This window comes from Canis lupus, chromosome 6 (genome assembly GCF_011100685.1).
Source record: "Canis lupus familiaris isolate Mischka breed German Shepherd chromosome 6, alternate assembly UU_Cfam_GSD_1.0, whole genome shotgun sequence".
Taxonomy (NCBI): Eukaryota; Metazoa; Chordata; class Mammalia; order Carnivora; family Canidae; genus Canis; species Canis lupus.
In genome coordinates this window covers 64,102,316-64,122,280 of record NC_049227.1, presented here as the reverse complement: position 1 = coordinate 64,122,280, position 19,965 = coordinate 64,102,316, and the positions used below count along the sequence as shown (strand labels likewise).

The 19,965-nt window shown below is 38.6% G+C and overlaps 1 protein-coding gene across 11 annotated transcripts in view; it reads left to right on the top strand.

Annotated features, from left to right (window-relative positions):
* The window catches only part of SAMD13 (sterile alpha motif domain containing 13), a 59,416-nt gene that overhangs the window by 8,096 nt on the left and 31,355 nt on the right, over positions 1-19,965 (top strand). For 2 of the 11 annotated variants that reach the window (XM_038541556.1, XM_038541557.1), the window contains exons 1-2: positions 10,885-10,955; positions 15,784-15,868. In XM_038541556.1, the coding sequence (XP_038397484.1) occupies positions 10,946-10,955; positions 15,784-15,868 (95 nt within the window). In that variant the 5' untranslated portion in view covers positions 10,885-10,945. Of the gene's footprint in view, positions 1-10,884; positions 10,956-13,985; positions 14,323-14,446; positions 14,558-15,783; positions 15,869-19,965 lie in introns of those variants that run through there. The other 9 variants (XM_038541558.1, XM_038541555.1, XM_038541562.1 and 6 more) reach the window with 8 other exon arrangements.

Here is a 19,965-nt window from a genome sequence, read left to right as displayed (position 1 = left end):
GTAAATGATATATTCTTCAAAGTACATTTTCCTTACTCTTTTTGATGGTAATTGATAATCTCATCTCTATCAAATTGTAAAATTAATTTTAATAATTTTCCGTAAGTGTTTTATTTTTTTTTAAGATTTTATTTATTTTTTCATGAGAGACACAGAAAGAGGCAGAGACACAGGCAGAGGGAGAAGCAGGCTCCATGCAGGGAGCCCGATGTGAGACTTGATCCCGAGACTCCAGGATCACACTCTGGGCTGAAGGCAGGCGCTAAACCACTGAGCCACCCAGGCATCCCAGTGTTTTATTTTTCTATGTGGCAAATCACATCATCTATTAAGTAATGGCGATTAAAGAAAGAAATTTGTTATTCCTTTTCTTTTCTAACTGTGTGGCTAGGACTTCCAGTATATGTTGGCAAGACATGCATTAGCAGGCATTCTTGCCCTCTTACGGATTTCTAAGGGAATGCTTCTAACCTTTCACCAGTGAATAAAATTGTTGTGAGTCTTTGGCAAATATTTTTTTTATCAACTCAAGGAATATAATTACTGTTCTTAGTTGGCTAACAGTTTTTGTTTATTTGCTTGTCTTAACATGAATAAATACTAAATTTTATATAATGATTTGCCTGCAACTATTCAGATGAGCATGTGCTTATTCTTTATTAACCCATAATTTGGTGAATTTCATTAATTGATTTTCTGAAGTTAAACTATTCTGTGTTCTAAGGATAAACTCAATTTCTGTATTGTCTAATCATATCTTTAACACTTTTTGGAATATTTTATCTATCAATTACTGAGAGAAATACATTTAAATGATTCCCTATAGTGGAGAATTTGACAATTTCTCTTTGTAATTGTGTCACATTTTCTTTTATGACATTGAAGCTATGTTATCAGATACATAAAAATTGAGTCATTTTATCCTCCTGGTGAACTAAGTTTATCATTACTGAAGGATCTCCTTTGTCTATTTTTTGCCCTAAAATCTATTTTATACGATATATATACTCCAACTCTTTTTTTTAAATATTTGCTTAAAAATATCTTTTTATATCCTTTTATTTTCAATTATTCTTTACTTATATTTTAGGAATGTCTCTTATAACCAGCACACATATAGATTTTGATTTTTTTAATCCAATCTCACAATCCCACTTTCAGCTGGAAGTTTAGTCCACTTACTTTCATTGATATATTTTATCTCTCCCATCAATTTTTAAACTATTTGTTCTGACTTTCCTATTGTTTTTGTTTCCTGCTTGCCTTGTTTTAATTGATTCAATTTCTTAATTCCAAAATTTTCCCTCTCTAGTTTTGGAATTTTAAGTTTTATTTTTATTTGTTAACAGGTTCCTTTGAAATCAAAATATGCATACTTAACACAGTCTGTACTTATTATCCTTATAGCCTTTCCAAATACGTAAGGATCTGAGAATGTTTTAACTCCTATCATCAATCTACCTTAAAAGCTATTATTTTTTAATTCTACGAGTTGTACTTTATTATTTATTATTTGTATTTTTTGTCTTTTGTATCATTTGTATTTTTGTATTTGCTTTTTCCATTACTCAACATGTCTGTCATTCAAACTTTCCTTCTAGATAATTTTCCTTCTTCTTTTTTAAAAAATTTTTTTAAAGTTTTTTTTTTTTTTTTTTAAGTAATCTCTACACCCAATGTGGAGCTCAAACTTACAACCCCAAGATCAGGAGTCACATGCTCCACTGACTGAGCCAGCCAGGCACTCCTCATTTTCCTTCTTCTTGAAGATATCTTTAGAAGTTCTTTTATTAAGAGCTTATTGTTGTTAAATTTTCTCAGTGTTTATCTCAACCACCTCTATTTTATCCCCATTTTGAAAAACAGCTGTGGTAGAGAAAGTTCATATTTACTAAACATCCATGTGATTCTCTTCATTTCTCACTCTCTCTTGCAATTGGTGTGGGACTTTGTGACTTGTTCTGGTCAAAGGATTGTGACTAGAAGTAACATGTTTCTCTTCCAGAAAAAGGTATTTGGAATCTTTGTTTCTCTGTGTCCCTCTTTCCCTTCTGAAATGACTTCATAACTCTTGTAACTCTGAGTGATGCAGCTAGAAAGTGCATAGCTTCCGTCAGCCTGGGTCCCTGAGCAACTATGTGGAGCAGGGTACACTGCAACCTATCCTTAAGGCATAACACAAGAGATAAACTTTTGTTATGTTAAGCCACAGAGGTTTCAGAGTTAATTTGTTACCCCAGCAGAATCTAACTATTCTAATGATCAGTTTTAGTGGGTAAATAATTATTTCAGTTACTATCCCTCAGCACATTTAAAATATTTTCCTACAATCTTTTGTCTTCCATTTTTGTTGTTCAGAATTCACTTGTCTCATTGTCATTACTTTGTTAGTAAATTGTATTTTCAGTTTTCGGATAATTTTAGTATCTTCTCTTTGTCTTTGGCTTTCTGAAGTTTTACAACAATGTGTTTAGGTGAGTATATGTCTGTGTCTGTTTAAATTTATCTCACTGAGGGTATTTGGGGTTTTAGAATCTAAGGTTACTATCTTTCATCAGTTCTAAAAATGCCTCATTCATTGGGTCCTCAAATATTGCTTTGTCCTCTCCTATATTATCTCCTCTTGAAATTCTGATTAGAGGCATACTGAGCCTTCTCATTCTATCCTCCATTATTCAACCTGTCATATTTTCCAGCAATTGTCTCTCTGTGCTGCATTCTGTGTAAGGTTTTCCAATTTATGCTTCCCACTCCCTAATTCTCTGTCAGCTATGGTTTCCTTGACTCTTAATTCTTCCACTGGGTTATTAATTTCAACGTTTTCATCTTTTTTTTCTAGAAGTTCTATTTTGCTCTTTTTCAAATGTTGGATCTTCTTACAGTCTCTCCTTCCTCACCTTTTTATTGCCTTTATAATTTATTTTACCATATTAAATACTCGTTTTACTTTTAAATTTATCCATGCATTTAACAAATGATTTATGTATTTTATCACTTATGTTAAGTGCTTCAGAGTAAGAAAAGTGCTCCATATATTTTTACTTAATATTTTTATTACTTCAAATTCTTATACCTTAGGACATAAGAAATTTAATATTCAATCCTTCCTGTTCCTAGATATCTAATTCTATGTCCAGCTATCACTATTAGCACAAATCTCACAACATAACATCCATTCTGGTAGGTAAACCAATCACTCTACATCTGCTTTTCAGTGTATCTTTCTCTTGTCACGGAGTCTGCCTCCAATTGGCCATATCTCTACTGCAAACTTCATGATTTTATTTCAGGAGTTTATGATTATTTCTAACTCTCAAGATCTACCCCTTCCTTTCCATATCTTTAGACTGCTGCTGTGTTTTGGAGACTGTCCAAAAGTTTGACCTTTGGTAAGGGGATGAGACTGCACAAACTTTTGCTTCTTAGTACCATCTGCCTGGGAATTAAAATCTCTGGGCAGAAACAAATAAGAAAGGAAGGAAGACAATTTTTGGGAAGTCTATATATACATCCTTCCCACTTAGGAGAACGTGAGGGCAAGTATCCTGTATTCCAATGATGAGTTTTCAATAATTATGGGTAGTTTCAACAACAATTTGTCTACTATCTATTTATTGTTGTAAATCCTGGCTTATCAATTATACTATAATTACCTTATATTTTCTAACTGATCTATGGCCTGTAATCATGTGTTGGTCCAATTCTTGCAGTAAGGCACAGGTATTACGTATTTTGTAAACTTTCTAAACTAAATCATCTCAGTAATGTTTTATCTATTTCATGTGATAAAACAGATCCCACATTGTTAAAAAAAAAAATACAAAAAAAAAAAAAAAACCCTGTATTTGTTTTCAGGTGTATACATGTAGGTGTGATTACCAGCATTCCAGGTGTGAATTTTAAGTATAACAATGTTCACAAGGAATGTTTATCTTACAAGTATTCACAGGTTTTTCATTTAAAGCATATGGGTCCATCTTCAATATAAGCACATAAAACCTCCTTTAGTCTGTTAACAAACTTTCTACTGTCCAAATGTCAATATCCATTATCAAAGTGACCAATACTGAATGTTGGTTGGGAGAGTTAATGTTTATAAAACACTGTTGAATGAAATGCTGCCTGTCTGTATTAATGTCCTAAGACTGCTATAATGAAGTACCACAAATTGGATGCCTTAAAACAACAGAAATGTATGCTCTTATAGTCTGGAAGCCAGAGTCTGAATTAAGGTTTTGGTAGAACCAACCTCCCTCTGACACATCTAGGGAGGGGTCCTTCCTTGCCTCCTCTAGCTTCTTGCAGCCCCAGGTGTTCCTCATCTTGAGGCAGCATAACTCCAATCTTTCCCTTCATCTTCCCTGTGACTCTATCTTCATGTAGCACCTTCCTCTGTGTCTCACTTCTTCTTACAAGAATACCTCCTACTCTACTACGACCCAACTAATTACATCTGCTTTGACTCTATTTCCAAATAAGGTTACATTCTAAGGTACTGGGGATTAGGACTTCGACATACCTTTTTGGAGGACACATTTCAACCCAGTAACTATTTATTCCTCCAAAGAGAAGATATTATCCTCCAAATGGGCTTGCATCCCACTATCTTTGAACCACAGGAATTTGCCTTCTCTGGACTATGTTTAGACGCCAGGTTTCCACCTTTCATTAAACAACGATATAAGAAATAGCTTAATGAATGACACTATTGTATTTACTACTCAAATTTATTAAGATCCCTGCCCCCTTTGATTTTTTCCCAGAACCAAACATTACGAAAATTTTCCCCCTGAATAACCCAGAGGTTTTCATTTAGAATCAATGAAAACCATATACCTAATTATGTGTTTTTCTTGTTTTTTTTTTTTTTTTTAAATTATGTGCTTTTTCTTGCTTTGGTTGCCTGGAAGCTTAAAAATTCAGCCATAAGTTAATTTTAACAACTTTGTAGGATGCTGCAGCTATATATCTTCATTTTTTTTTCTCCTCTGGTATTATTTTATTTTCATTTGGATGTTGAGTAGTTTTTAAAATTGCTTCTTATATTATGAGTCAGTTGAATACTTTGTTTAAAAATAAACGGGGGGGGGGGACCCAAAGAAATAAGCAAATCTCTCTCTTTCCCTCCATCACCCCTCCCCCACTTTCTTTCTCCCTGTCTCTCTTCATTCACAGCAGATTTTCCTCCTGTCCCAGCTCATCCATCACTGAATGACTGACCAAAGACTATGAGCTATCAACACTCAGTACTCTGGTTTACATTTTAGATTGATGATTCAAACAGTAGGCAGGTAAAAATGGTCAGGAGGCAAGATGCTAACTTTATTCCTGAACAAATCAATGGATATCACTGACTTCCTTCAGAAATTAAAAAAAAAAAAAAAAAAAAAGTTTGAGAAAAATAGCATGGGACCCAAACAACAATAAAAATAAAAGAAATCTGGAAAAGCAGAGGAAATAAGCGGAAAAATTAAATCCCTGAAAATCACACTAAGAGCATCAAGGAGTAGAATTTAAACTGAAGAAAACTGGACATAGAGGGCAAGCTATTGAAAAAAAATCACATAGAATTTAGTGGAAAATGACACAAAATGAAAGTGACGAGGGGGAAGATGAATGAAGCAGAAAACAACAATAGAGAAGTGACATGAATGACTGCTATCTTTGAAGATGTGAATGAATAAATGGAACGAAAAAATTTACATAATAGAAGAATTTTTTGAAATAAAGCAGATATTAAAATTACATTTTGAAAGGGCTCGCCACATTCCAAGAAAATTTAATAAAAGCTTTTTTCTAGAACTTAAAGGACTTAAAAAAAAAAAAACTATGGTCACTTAGGCACAAGGAAAAATGTCATCCTCAAAAATGAAGAAATCAGACAATATTAGATCCTACAAGAAAATGGAACAGTGGTTAATGAATAATAAAGGAGAAAACATTTTCTATGCCTGGTCTAATCTTTAATATGTAATGATCAGAAAAAGAAATTCTCAAATACATTAGAACTCAAGAAACATAACATTTATCAACTTCTGAAAAATCTGTCAGAAAAAAAATCAAGACAATAGATGAGTAACAATAATGAATTCACGAATGAGAAAGTCATGAGGTAGGAAAGGTTTGGTGATGAGCTTTAACTCTGAACACAAAGTTATCTTTAACTAGGATCTATGTCATAAAGTAAAATATAATTGTTAAAATGCTTAAAAGAAAATTACACAATATAAGGAATAGTATTTTGATAATAGGAACAAGAATCATATTTGCTCTCTAAACTAACAGAAAAGAGGGGAGAGGAGAAGAAAATATTCTAAGTAGATTAATTTCATCATCTTTCATCATCATTTCATTTCTTAGGTAAATTGAAAAATACAAATGTAAACATATTACTTAATACACTTTACAACTTCCAAATTGCTTGCGTGTGGGAGGTGGCCTTGTCAAGTGGCTCCTGATGAGCCCCAGCTCCTGGTATCATGCCATTATGAGTAGGCTACACATAATGACTTGTCTCTAACAAAGAGAATGTGGCAAAGTGATGGGATTTCACTTCTGAAGTTGACTATGATTTCTGTCTTGCTTATACTCTTTCTCTGCCTCTTCTCTCATGCTTGCTTTGATTAAGCCAGCTGCCATGTTGTGAGCTACCCCATGGAGAGGCACATGTGACAGGAAACTGAGGCTCTCTAGGGCCCCTGAGGAACTGAACTCTGTCAACAACTAGAACCTTCAGCTGAGAATGGTGCCCTGTGAAAACTGAACAATGAAAACCCTGAAGCAGAGGACTCAGCTGAGGCATGCCAGGATTCCTGACCGACAGAAAGTACAAAGTACATGTGTCTGCTGTTTTAAGCTGCTAGGGTTGGTGGTAGTTTGTTACACAGCAAAAGATAACTCATACATAGGGAAAATAAAAATACAAACACAACAGAACAAAACAAAGAAAACAGATCATAAAGCAAAAAGAGAAAACAAACAATAAGCATTCAAAATGTGAACAAATAAAACAGGTAAGGTTAAATATATCTAAAATAATTTCAAGTAAGATAGAATAAACTATTTTTTAAAAATTATTAAATGAAACAAAGAGACACTTTATAATGGCAAAAGATACACAACTCACAATGAAGTTATTATTGCTAGTATGAATCTTCATATATCAAATAATGCAGCATTAAAACATGTAAAGGAAAACTTCAAGAAATAAGAAAATGAATAAATGTTAGGAGACTTCTCCCAGTCTCCTTCCCATAAGGCTCCAAACATCCCCTAATCTGTCTCTATCTTCCAGCCCACCCCAACCCCTGAAGCTCTTTCACTGAGCCCTTTGGAATTTGTGATTTCCTTTCCCACATCAGTTTTTGTTGCTACCACACTGATTTAAGCCACTATTATTTCTTACCTTGGTTACTGCAAGAGCTCCTCACCTATTCAGATACCACCATTGCTCTCGATGATCTCTTCTAGATAAAGCAGCCAGAATAATCCTTCAAAAATATGCCTGACCACAACACTCTTCATTTCCATATGAAACTCTCTGGCAGTCGCCCATTTCATTCAGCATATAAGCCAAAGTTCCTACAACACACTATGAGCGAGCCCTACACCTGTTCCAACGCAGTGGTTACCCTCAGTCTTCCCACTTCTCCTCCTGGCTCTCTCCAATCCAGCCACATTGGCATGCCTGCTGTTTCTTGAAAGCTCCAGCCACACATTTGCCTTGTGGCCTATGCCTAACTGTTCTCTTCCTGGAGTGTCCTTTTCTCAGAAACCCACAAGATCATTCCCTTACCAAATCCAAATCTGGAATGTTACCTTCTCAATAAAATGTATCTTGATCACTATATTTAACATTTCAACCCATATTCTCCTGTCTTCCCAAGCTCCTTTATCCTGCTTTATTCAAAACATTTGCTAATATACCACGTAACTTACTTATTTAGTTTATGCTTATTAGTTATTGTCTGCCTCTTCCACACTCACATTAGAGTAGAAGCTGCATAGGGGCAGTCAATTTTTTCTGTTTCATTCATTTATGCATTTATCTAGAAAGGTGATGAGTACATAACAAGCACTCAAAAGATATTTGTCGACCCTTCTCATAACAAATATGAGGCAATCAGCTCTTCAACATTGTGAAAGTCATAAGCTACCTACACATATAATTTTTTTTAAAAAAATTCAAAGAGATGCCTTAACTGTGATATAAAGAAAAAAGTAAATGTGTGATTCATTATGGAACTGTTCAGGCATCCCTAAGCTAAAGGATACAATGAAGTAATGATGCTTGCATTCATCTGTAGAATCACCATCAAACGGACAGCCATAAAATGAACTCTAATGCTGATTCAAATTCCAGACACTGTATTCCCATTCAATACACTACATTGCAGGAAAACTCAATACATCTTAAAACTGTGTGAAAAATACTTTCTGTTTATATAGAAAATAGATTCTAGGCTCAGGTAAACATAAACAGGTTTTTCATTTACACAAATGGACAGTAGAACAGTCAGGTCACACACAATGCAGGAAATTTTTTGCTGTGCAGTACTAGTCTGGGCACTGCAAGATATCTAGTATCTTTGGCTCCACCAACTACATTCCAGTAGTTCTCCCTCTCCAGTCTCTGGGACAAGCAGTATCAGTCTGGTAAAAATTTCCAAAATAACTTCCGGAAGTGGATCTACCCAACAGACTGGATTTGTGAATCCAGTGGCCTACTTTTCTGTTATCATTGGCTACCCCTCTATACCGTTTGACTTGTCAATGAGCCCCTTTTCACTTCTCTCCTTCCTTGGCTTCTGCGTCACTGCGTTCCTGGAGCTTTCCCAATTTTACTTTCACAGTTCCTGCCAGGTATCATTGCCTGACTCCTCATCTCCCCTTGCTCACCTCCGCTGTCCTTCCTTTTTTTTTTTTTTTTTTTTTTTTTTAAGATTTGTTTGAGAGAGAGAGAGCAGGAGGAGAGGCAGAGGAAGATAGAGAATCTCCAGCAGACTCCTCACTGAGTACACAGCCCCATGTAGGGGTGGATCTCAGAACTCTGAGATCATGACCTGAGCTGAAATCAAGAGTCTGATGCCTCACCGACTGAGCCAACCAGGTGCTCCTGCCCTTCCTTTTTCCACTCCACTTCAACTCCCTCTCCTAAGTAATTGACTCTCAAAGTTCTGTTTCTACACAGGATATTCAAATCCACACTTCCAACTGACACTCTGCCATTCATACACAGGAAGCCTCAAGTTATACATGTCCAAAATCAAACTAGTCATCATCTGCTAAAACCTATTATTCCACCAGTTGTACTTATTTATGTGAATGACAACATCATCCACTTAGTCCATCTAGAAGTGACAGTCATCTTTGTTCACTAGTCCTCACTCCCACATCCAGTTGTTTGCACTGTTCTGTCCATTTTGCCTTGGAAGTGTTTCTTATCTGCTTCCCTTCTGTTACTGTAGTTCAAGTTATCATTACCTGTGACTGAGAATACTGTCACAGCCTCCTAACTGGTATTTCTACTCCAATTTATCTTTTGATATTTCTATAAAAGGAGATAATAATAGTATTCATTTGTATTTATAAATAATATTTAGTATAGTGGTGATCTAGTGCTCATTATATTCCAGCCACTATACATAAACGCTTCCCATCTCTTTCAATCTGCACAACCACATCATAATGTAGGAGTTGTTATTATGGAAATTTTAAAGATGAGGAAAAAGAGGTTTGGGGAAGTTAAGTAACACCTAAGATCATAGAGCTAGCTCCAAAGTGACACCAGGATCCCAGCTCTATCTGGCTTCTAAAATCCCTGTTGGTTTTGCCTTTTATTTATTTATTTATTTTTTGACACAACTTTTTCATATTGCCTCAACCTTTTCTTTCTTTCTTTCTTTTTTATTGGAGATATTGCCTCTATCTAATCACAACCTTCTATTTAGTCTCCACATTTATTGCATCTGCCATTTTCTTCCTCCTCCATCCATTATCCATCTACCATTTTTCCATAGTGCCCCTAGCCTGACCACAAGCTTCCATTCTCTCTGTCCTTCCCAGGCCATTCTTCCAAATCCATAGGTTCTGTGGTTTTATCTCCTTATTTAGCTCGGATTTATTCATCAGCTACTCGGAAGAGAGTCCTTCACAGCAGGCTCCTCTCCTTTCACCCTGCTCTCTCCTGCTCCCCACTCTCCTCCCAGCTGCTAAGAGCAGGGTTAGAAAAGGAAATGAATAGAGCGGATGCAAAAAAAAAAAACAAAAAACAAAAAAAACCTCCCTGCAGGCATCTTAAGTTTTTCTTTTTCTCTAACTCAGTGTTGGCTTATGGTTCCCACATAATAAGCCAAATAAAAGGAGCTCTGTAAACTGTAGAGCGCTCCGCAAACGTAAAGGGCAATTTATTCCCCCTACCTTGGCATGCCCGGGGCTTCAACTGAGCTACTCTGCGAACGACCGCAGAGGTGCTCCACGTAGAGAACGCCACGTTTGCGTTCGGAGGGAAGGAAGAGGGAGGCCCAAATAATAGAGGAGTTTGGCTCGGGGAAAGGTCCACTTGCCACTGCTGCCCAAACCCAGCTTAAAAGTTCACAGGGGCGAGTAAGACCGGGCGAGGGTGGTATCAGCCTGAACACCCCCAATTTACAACTCTCTCTAGGAGCGCTCCCCTCCACCTCCCCAGCTCCCTGGAGGTTTCAAGTTCTTGCACACGACCTCGCCGACTTGCACTGGGCGCGCCCCCTCCTCCCCCGCCCCGCCCCGCGTGACCTCTCGGCTTCTCCGCGGCCGCCGCCCTCGGACCCCCGCCCCGCCCCCCGCCCGCGCGCCGGCGGAGGACTACAAGTCCCGGCGTGCCCCGCGCCCGCCCCGCGGGCCGCACCGGCGCTGGGCGCGTGGCGGCCGCCGAGCTCTGCGCGGGGCGAGCCTCCCGGCGCCGGCCATGCGGGGAGGTAAGTGATGCACGCTCGTGCAGCCCGGGCACCGCGAGCGCGGCCACCCTCTCCCCCTGCAGGAGCGGAAGGCCCCGAAGAAAGCCGCCGTAAAGCCCGCCCTGCCCGCCCTGCCCGCCCTCGTCTCTGCTGTGCGTCCGGCGCTCCTGCAGCGTGTCGCGCCCACGAGCGTGGAGCCTGTCACCCCGGACGGACCTGGGGGCTCCGCCGAGAGAGCCGCGGCCGCCGGGGGCTGCGGGGCGGGGCTCAGCACGGGAGCCGGGGCCCGGCGGGCGGCACGCCCCCTCGCTGCGGGCACTCCCGGCTCCCCGGGGAGCCCCCCCGCCCCGACTCGAGGACGAACGGCTGCTTCTTGAAAGTCCTAGAAACTTTCCCCTCGTGTCGCCGGTGCCGCCGCGAGTCGTCTGCCTGTCGGACGGCGCCCCCTCTCCGGCCCTCCGCGCGGCCCCGCCGCTCGCCCTCCGGGGCGCTCCTCCCGCCGCCCCGGGACGCCCTGCCCTCCGGAGACTTCTCGAGATTCCGTGCGCGGCCACGTGGAGCCAGGTCTGCGCCCGCGATGTGGGCTGGACACCGCGGAGGGCCGACCCGGTGGCGGCAGGCAGGGCGAGCGCTTGCTTTGGGACACAGCGCTGGTCCCCGGGGTGGGGGCCCGGGGGCGGGGGATGGGTGCTGAGCAATAAAGGAAACCCCCTCGGAGGCACCGGTTTCCCGCCTTTGCAGACCCCGCTCGCGTCCTGAGCCCATCCCCCGAGTGTGCCCGAAAGTTCTGCCTCAATCCCAACATGAGCATCTCCCGCCCGAGATACCTAGCGGGGCCCACCATGTCCTGGATCAGAAGATCTTGTTCGCGTCTCCCCCCACCCCCCTCCCACGCTTGCACACTACACAGAACGCACCGTGCACGCTACACACTCGACACACACGACACGTTACGCTCATCACAGCAGCATGCATTGGATACACGCACTCCATCCATTCCGCAGGCTCCGTACACACCAGACACACAACGTACACATCATTTTTATTAGCAGGAAAGAGGGTTAATTAAGTCCGTTTGTTGGAGAGAGTGAGGAGGAAGTGGGTGAGTACTAGTATAGATGCTCATACCCACAAATGCCAATTTATTCCAAAGTTAGAAACTAGCTAGTAATAAATAAGTAAATAAATAAATAAATAAATAAATATTTTAGAAAATAGCTCATAAAATAAAACCTGCTGTGGTTAGAATTTAGGATGCTTTCTTGGCTCCCACCTCCCCCCCTCCCTTTTTTTTTTTTTTTTTTTTAAATGGGATTGATTTCCTACATCACCTTCTGAAAGCCTTAACCCTCTCCAATAGGCAAACTTGATCACAGCACAGGAGAGAGAAGCAGATGTCCTGTAGGTGTAGGAAGAAAATCATGGGGAAACTTCACAGAAACCTTCCCCCCATGCGGTGTGTCTAAGGAAAAGACAGGTGTAACGACATCTTCTTTGCCTCCTTTCAAGAGTTGGAGAGCTGGACAAATTTTGTTCTGAGCCATGGCGTGAGGGTGCCTTTGAAACACCTTCCTCCCCCTGCTTCAACCCCCAGGACTCACAGTCCAGTCCATTTGAATTTAGTTGGAGCACATTTCAGGAATTTCAGATCCAGTCCCATCAGTTTTCATCCAGAGTGAAAGGGTTCTCTATCTCCAGGAGAGTTCCATCATCTTACTCAGTGGTGATAAGACTCAACTGTTTGACCCGACTCAAAAAATGGTCCTCCAAAATAAATGAACACTTAGAATGTGCCCTTAAATTATTACTGCTAATAATTATTGTTATTTTTAGAAGGTGTCCCTAAATTATTGTTGGCTTTTTCAAGGGAGCAATGGTAAAGATGGGCAGAGAGCACTTGAGATAGTTCTCAGTGATGATCTTTCAAGAAGTTGAGCATTTCTAATACCACTCTTGGAATAAGTAAGGGAAAAAATTCTGGACTTTGAAATTCAGGTTGCACATTCAGATTAATCTTCTTCTAGGGCCCTCAAAATTTACTAAAGAAAAGGGAGACCTGCCACTTTCTCCTCAATTCTTCCTGAATTCTACACAAATGACTTTTTCTAGTATCCTTCTTGGGAACCTGTATTGTCTGCCTTTATCTTGAGTGGTTTAGTTGACATCATGAGCTAAAAGTGTCCAAATATCGATTGGTGTTTATTTCGATGACAGCTGCATACTTGCTATTCATCTGCGGCATATTTGTGCAATGGGAATGTTTCTCTTCAGCAGTGGTCCCAGCCAAGCAAAGGACCTATGGGATTGACCAGGGTAATTTAAAAGATCATGCCTAAGTCTCTCAACACCACCTTCCCATTTCCTGAATGGTAGGAGACAACTATGTATATGGGGGTTGGCATAGCATCTTCTTTCTCATACGTAGCAAATACAGTACCCAGCGCTCATAGATGGTAAACATTAGTTAAATTTGTTGAATTACGCTTCCTGGGTGACCGGGATGAACTTTTAAGATTAAACCCGCCCCAGAACTAATTGTTTTGTAGAAGGAGGTTTGCTTCATTCTGAGTTTTGGCCGACTTGATCTGCTAGGTTGAATGCCAAAATGAAAGAACGTAGGTGTTTTCCAAAGATCTGGTCATCCACTTTGCATCCTCTGAAATATGTGACTTCCTGTAGAAAGAAGAAAAGAATTTTCTGCGGGGCGGTGCTTTCCTTATTCTTACAGAGATTATTTTAAAAGCCAGCCCTGGAAACTTTGTCCGATGAGTGTCTCTCAGGAAGAAAGAGTAACACAGGACTGCAGCTCCTGCATATTCACTGGTTATAGCCAGTAATAGCACTAGGTTCTTTCTCTTATTTTCTCTTGTGGTTTTTTTGTTTTTGTTTTTGTTTTTGTTTTTTTGTTTCCCTCCCATGGGGGAGGGGGGCGTGTGGGGAGAAAATAGTTTTTGAAACCCGACATTCGTCGCTCAGAACCACAGCCAGAACCTGTCCTGCAGCAACAATGAAGGGGAGGGAGAAAGTAAGAGGCTATTGATGCCACTCGTTTTTCCTTACAAGCCAGGTGCAGGGAGCCTTCTGCAGTGCTGGACTCCTGATTGATGATTGCCTTGCACTAATTGTGCTGAAGGTAGTTAGCAAAAGTGAACGGGCACACTGTAGCTTTAAAAAGTCAGCCATGAACCAGAAGGCAGTTGGTGCAGCTTGTGTGTGATTCCTCACGTCATGTTGGCTGAGAGCCAGCCTGGTTTTATTTCACTGTGTCAAATTGTACCTCCTTATTGAATTCCTTTGCCAGCCTACTTTGTGAAAGAAAACATTGGGGTTTCTTTGGCTGTTCTTGATAAGCCTATTAAAAAAAATGACATGTGTTAGTTGCTTCTAGGTAGGTTTTCTTTTTACTCTTGCACAAAAAAAAAGAATAATAATAATAATAATTAATAATAATACTAAGACAATGTAGTCTGGTGCTACAGAGTATCATTGTGTTTTGTTTTGTTTTATCTGAGATGCTTAGAAAAATGGTGAAATGTGTCACAGTTTCCAACTGAAGTGAAATCATTCTTTTGGCTTTGGAGCAGCAGCACTATCTCCTGTCTACACTGTGACGGTGTGTGAATGTATGTTAATATCTCTATGTATATTAAATGTGGGATTTCTCTATGAATGATCGAAGTGGCTTAGCAGCTGGAAGTTTTGTGTGTGTGTGTGTGTGTGTGTGTGTCTGTGTCTGTGTCTCAGGAGTGAAGATTATCCCACACTTAACAGTATTATTTGTTAATCATCTACTTCTCTAACAGTGATAAAAAAAAAATCTTGTGAATATTACTAAATGATGCACTTGTCATGTCAGAGTAATCCCAGGGGAAAGGAGCGCCGAAGTAGAAAGTAATTTGAGGGGAAATGTATTTAATTTATGGCTTCAGCTGTAGAACAAGCACGTTTCAGAACTAGTTCTTTTAAAGCAGTTTTGTTCATAGCTTTTTCATCTTGCTGATTGCATATTAATTGTGGAGGGTCTTCATTTATTTATTTTTCCACAGTCCTCATCCTACTAAACAAAAAGACAAAGTGATGGATGCTACTATATATCTCCTTGGTTGGATGTTTTGGTGTTTTTTTGTTGTTGTTGTTGTTTTTTTTTTTTTACATGAATCTAATGAGCTGCTTCCCCTCTCTTGCACACACACACACACACACACACACACATCAGCACCACCTTTCTGTGCTCAGGGCTATCTGACATTTTTGTGAGCTTCCAGCTTTACCACAGCATGGCCATCTCACAGGTTTTTGAGGCTTTCTTTGAGAATTTGTGAGGTAGGGGAATACTTAACTGACAAAAGCTTTAAGTGTTCTTTTGCATTGCAATGGAAAAAATAGAAGGTTTGTGAGTGGACCAAAAAAAAAAAAAAAAAAAGCAATTAAAAAAAAAAAAGAAAAAAGAAATCATAGCCCGCGGTCTGAAGGGGCAGGAAAAGGGGGGATTGTTTTTCTCGACTTTGACTCATTTGTGAGTTGCAATGTCTTAAGTGAGAGCTTGGCACCCAGGGGAAGCTGTGCCAGTTCACACAGCACTTGTTTTGAAGGAGGATTCAATTTCATTTGCAAATGCTTATTGTCAAGGCAGGGAGTGCCAGTACAGATGAAAGCACCCCACTCCGTCTCCTCCAGTTCTTTAGGTTTAATCACATCTCTCCAACCGCTGAGGGAACTGGAGGTTTAAACAAACATACGTGAACTGGTGTGAAGCTGTAAAAGGGACCATTATGTTTCCGATTCAGAATATATATTCTTCTCTCACTTTCTAAGAATTAAACACGAGCTTTTCTCCCTTATTGATTAGTTGCTGAAGTAAAGGAACCCTGCAGCCTTCCCATGCTCTCTGTTGACATGGAAAACAAGGAAAATGGCTCTGTCGGTGTAAAAAAGTAAGTGAAACTGGCTTGTGAGTTCTGCTTCTGCAAACAACAGAGGGACTTGGTTTCTATTTTTATACTTCTTGCTTATCTACTACGATACACTGTTTGGGGGTTATTTTGCTGGGTCTACACTGGCCATCAGACTCCCTTCTCCCCCTGCCCCCCCACCCCGTTCCAACCCCAGTTGCCGTATTCTTTATTCCATTTGGATGACAGAGATGAGTCAGGCATCCAACTGTGCATAAAGGGTTAGCGTATCAGGCTTTGGAACAGGGACGGTGGAGGATCTCAGCCCCGCATTCTGTATATTGAAACAAAACACTGAGCAAACAGGCTCTGCCTTCCAAGTCCATAGGCTACAAGGGTGGGGGCAGAACAGAGGATTCGAGTCTTTTTAAATAAAATCACCTCTATCAAAATCGAGACCTATAGTAAAGGAAAGAAAAAAGCTTTGGTTAGAATGTGAAGTTGAACAACTCTGTCCTACTAATTTTATGAACTGATTCTTGAATGTGAAACATTTCAGTACATAACAGTGTTCTGTTTTCATGTCTCTTCTCACATTTGAAACTTTGTTGTTATATGCTTGATTCTTTTAAAAAGGAAAATTCAGTTGTATTGTATAGCATATTCTGAAACATGCTGCATATTTCAAGGTAACTCATAAGTTATCTGTGAATATATGAAAAATATGTATATCCCTATTTAGATGTTATTCTGAAGCTATAACCACTTTGACTACAAGGAGGAAAGTAAGTTCCAAGAGAGTGTTGTCTGTTCCATTTTTCTGTGTCATTTATTTTAAAATTGCCCCCAACTTGAGCTTTGGAGAAAACTAATTAAATATAATCTGTAGAAGTTAGGATATGAGGGAACGTGTGCTACATGTTTGTGAGTAGAGGGTATATTTTGCTTCACAGCAAAGTTACATTAAAATAAACTTAATAAAATCTGCTTTTAAAGATTCTCGGGTAATGTATATCTCAATGCCATGCTGGCATGCTCATCCCATTCTTGGAGTTTATTTAGGGTAGGTAAATGTAGGAGAAATGAAAGAAACAGATGTGCTTTCTTTTTCTTTCTGTATGAGTTAGATCAGTGCTGCCCAGGAAGTAGTCCTGTGAACAGTGTTGGAGATGTTCTACACTTGCACTTTCCAAAATGGTAGCCACTGGCTACATGTGGCTGTTTTAAAATTTGAAATGTGACTAGTGTAACTGATTAACTGAACTATTAATTTTAAGAAATTTTAAAAGTTAACAGCTTTCCTGAAATATAACCGACATGTATTTAAAGTATAAAATTGGTAAGTTTTGATATTTGTATACATCCCATGGAACCATCACCACAATTAAGATAGCTCCCCAAATTTTCTCATAACCCTTTATAATTTCTCTCCTGTCCTTGTCACCATATACCCAGGCAACCACTGATACGCTGTCACTATAGATTAGTTTAGACGTTTTTAGTTTAGACTTATTATTATTAGATTAGTTTAGACTTATTTTAGACTTTTATATAAATGGAATTATTCAGAATGTACTTTTTTGAGAGGATTGTTGGGGTATGGTTTCTTTTACCCAAGATAATTAATTTGGGATTTACCCATGTTATAGTGTCTACCAATAGTTCATTACTTTTTATTCCTGAGTAATATTTCATTGTATGGATATACAACAGTGTATTCACTGTTTATTCATCTATTTGCTGATAGACATTTGGGTTGTTTCTATATTTCAGGTATTACAAATAAAGATACTTTGTCCATTTGCATACAGAATTATGTGTGGACATATACTTTCATTTCTCTTGGATATATAGGAATGGAATTGCTGGGCTATCTGGCACGGGTATATTATTAGGGGTATATTATTCTTTTTAAGAAATTTCCAAGCTCTCTTCTAAACTGAGTGTCTTTTTACATTCCCACCAGCAGTGTGTAAGTGTTCCAGTTGTTCTATATTCTCATGAACTCAGTATGATCAGTCTTTTTCATATTTGATAGTCTATTAGGTGTAATTTTCATTCTCATTTCCTTAATGACTAAAGATGTTGAGCATCTCTTCATGTGCTTATTTGCCATCTATACATCTTTCTTAAGTAAAATATCTGAATCTTTTGCCCATCTTTTTGTTGGCTAATTACTTATGTGTTATTTTGTAGAGAATTTTTATATGTTCTGGATACAAGTCCCTTATATACATGATTTGAAAATATTTTCTAGTAGTACATGACTTGTCTTTTCATTCTTACTACAGTGTTTTTTTGAAATGTGAGGGTTTTTAATTTCAATGAACTCCAATTTATCAGTTTTTTCTTTTATGAATAGTGTTTATCTTTTTTATTTCCTTAAAGATTTATTTATTTATCTGAGAATATGCACATGTGCATGAGAACCTCAAGGGGGGAGGGGCAGAGGGAGAGGGAGAGAAAATCTTAAGTAGGCTCCATGCCCAGGATAGCCTGACATGGGATGGGGCTCGATATTATGACCTGAGCCAAAATCAGGAGTCAGATGCTTAACCAACTGAGCCACCCAGGCACTCTGTGAATAGTGCTTTTAGTTTCATGTCTAAGAAATATTTGCCTGACCTAAGGTCACAAAGATGTTTTTATATTTTCTTGACTTGGGACAGTGATTCTTGAGTAAATTTTTGTATATGTTGTGAGATAAGGATTCAATTCATTTCTGTTGATGATGGTGGTGGTGGTGGGCTTCTTGCCTATGAATATCCAGTTGTTCCAGCACCATTTTTGAAATGTTCCTGAATTTTGTTGAAAAATAATTGATTATATATGTGTGGATCTATTTCTGGAATTTTGTATTCTGTTCATAATTTTGTATCTATTTATGCTAACATAACAACTTTTGATAACTATAGCTGTATAACAAATCTCGAAATCAAGTAATGTTATCTATTTAACTTTGTTCTTTTTCAGACTTGTTTTGTCTCTACTAGGTTCTTTGCATTTCCAAATGATTTTTAGAATTAGTTTGTCAGTTTCTAAAAAAAAAAACACCTGCTGGTGGTTTGGTGGCATTGCGTTGACTTATAGATCAACTTAGGGAGAATTGATCTCTTAACAATATTGTGTCTTCCCACCCATTAACACAGTATTATTCTCCATTCACTTTGTCTTTCTGTAATTTCTCTCAAGGTTTTGTAGTTTTCCAGATATTTGTAGGTCCTGCACATCTTTTGTGAGATATATCCCTACAAAATTTTATAATTTCATGCTATTAACATGGTATTAATGGTATAATACCATGGTATTGCCTTTTAAATTTTAATATCCAATTGTTTGTTGATAGTATATAGAAATACAATTGATTTTTGCATATTGACCTCATATTCTGCAATTTTGATACACTCATTTGTTAGTTCTAGTAGCTTTTTGGTAGATTCCATTAGCTATTTTACATCTATTTAACACAGATAATTATGTTGTGTGAGTAAAAGCAATCTTTTTCCTTCTCGATGTAAATATATTTTGTTTCTTTAAATGGCCTTTTGCGCTGAATAGGACCTCCAACAAAAAGTTGCAAAGAAGTGGTGAGATTAGACAGACTAGTTTTGTTTCTGTAAGGGAAAACATTTAGTCTTTTTCCAATCTTTGATTTTCTACATAAAATGTGTCTCTTTTCTTGTCTGCTTGTAAGATGTTTTTATCATTGATTTTAAAGCAATTTGATTATGAAACTTGGTATATAGTTTTCTTCAGCTTTCTTGTGATTGGAGTTTTGTTTTGTTTTTTGACTCTATAGGTTTAGTTTTCATCAAATTTGGAAATTTTCCAGGCATTATTTCTTGGTTTCCCTCACCCCTCCTTTGGTAACTCCAGTTATGGAGTATTTGATCATGTGATACTGTGCCACAATTCACTAATGCCCTAGATTTTTTTTTCATTCTTTTTTCTCTGTATTTCATTTTGGATAGTTTCTATTGTTCTGCCTTCAAGTTCACTAATCTTTTCTTCTGAAGTGTATAATCTATTGTTAATCCCACTCAGTGTGTTTTTCATTTCAGACAATATAGTTTTCATCTCTAGAGGTTTAACTTGGGTCTTATTTTTATACCTTGATATCTATACTTAATATATTCAAT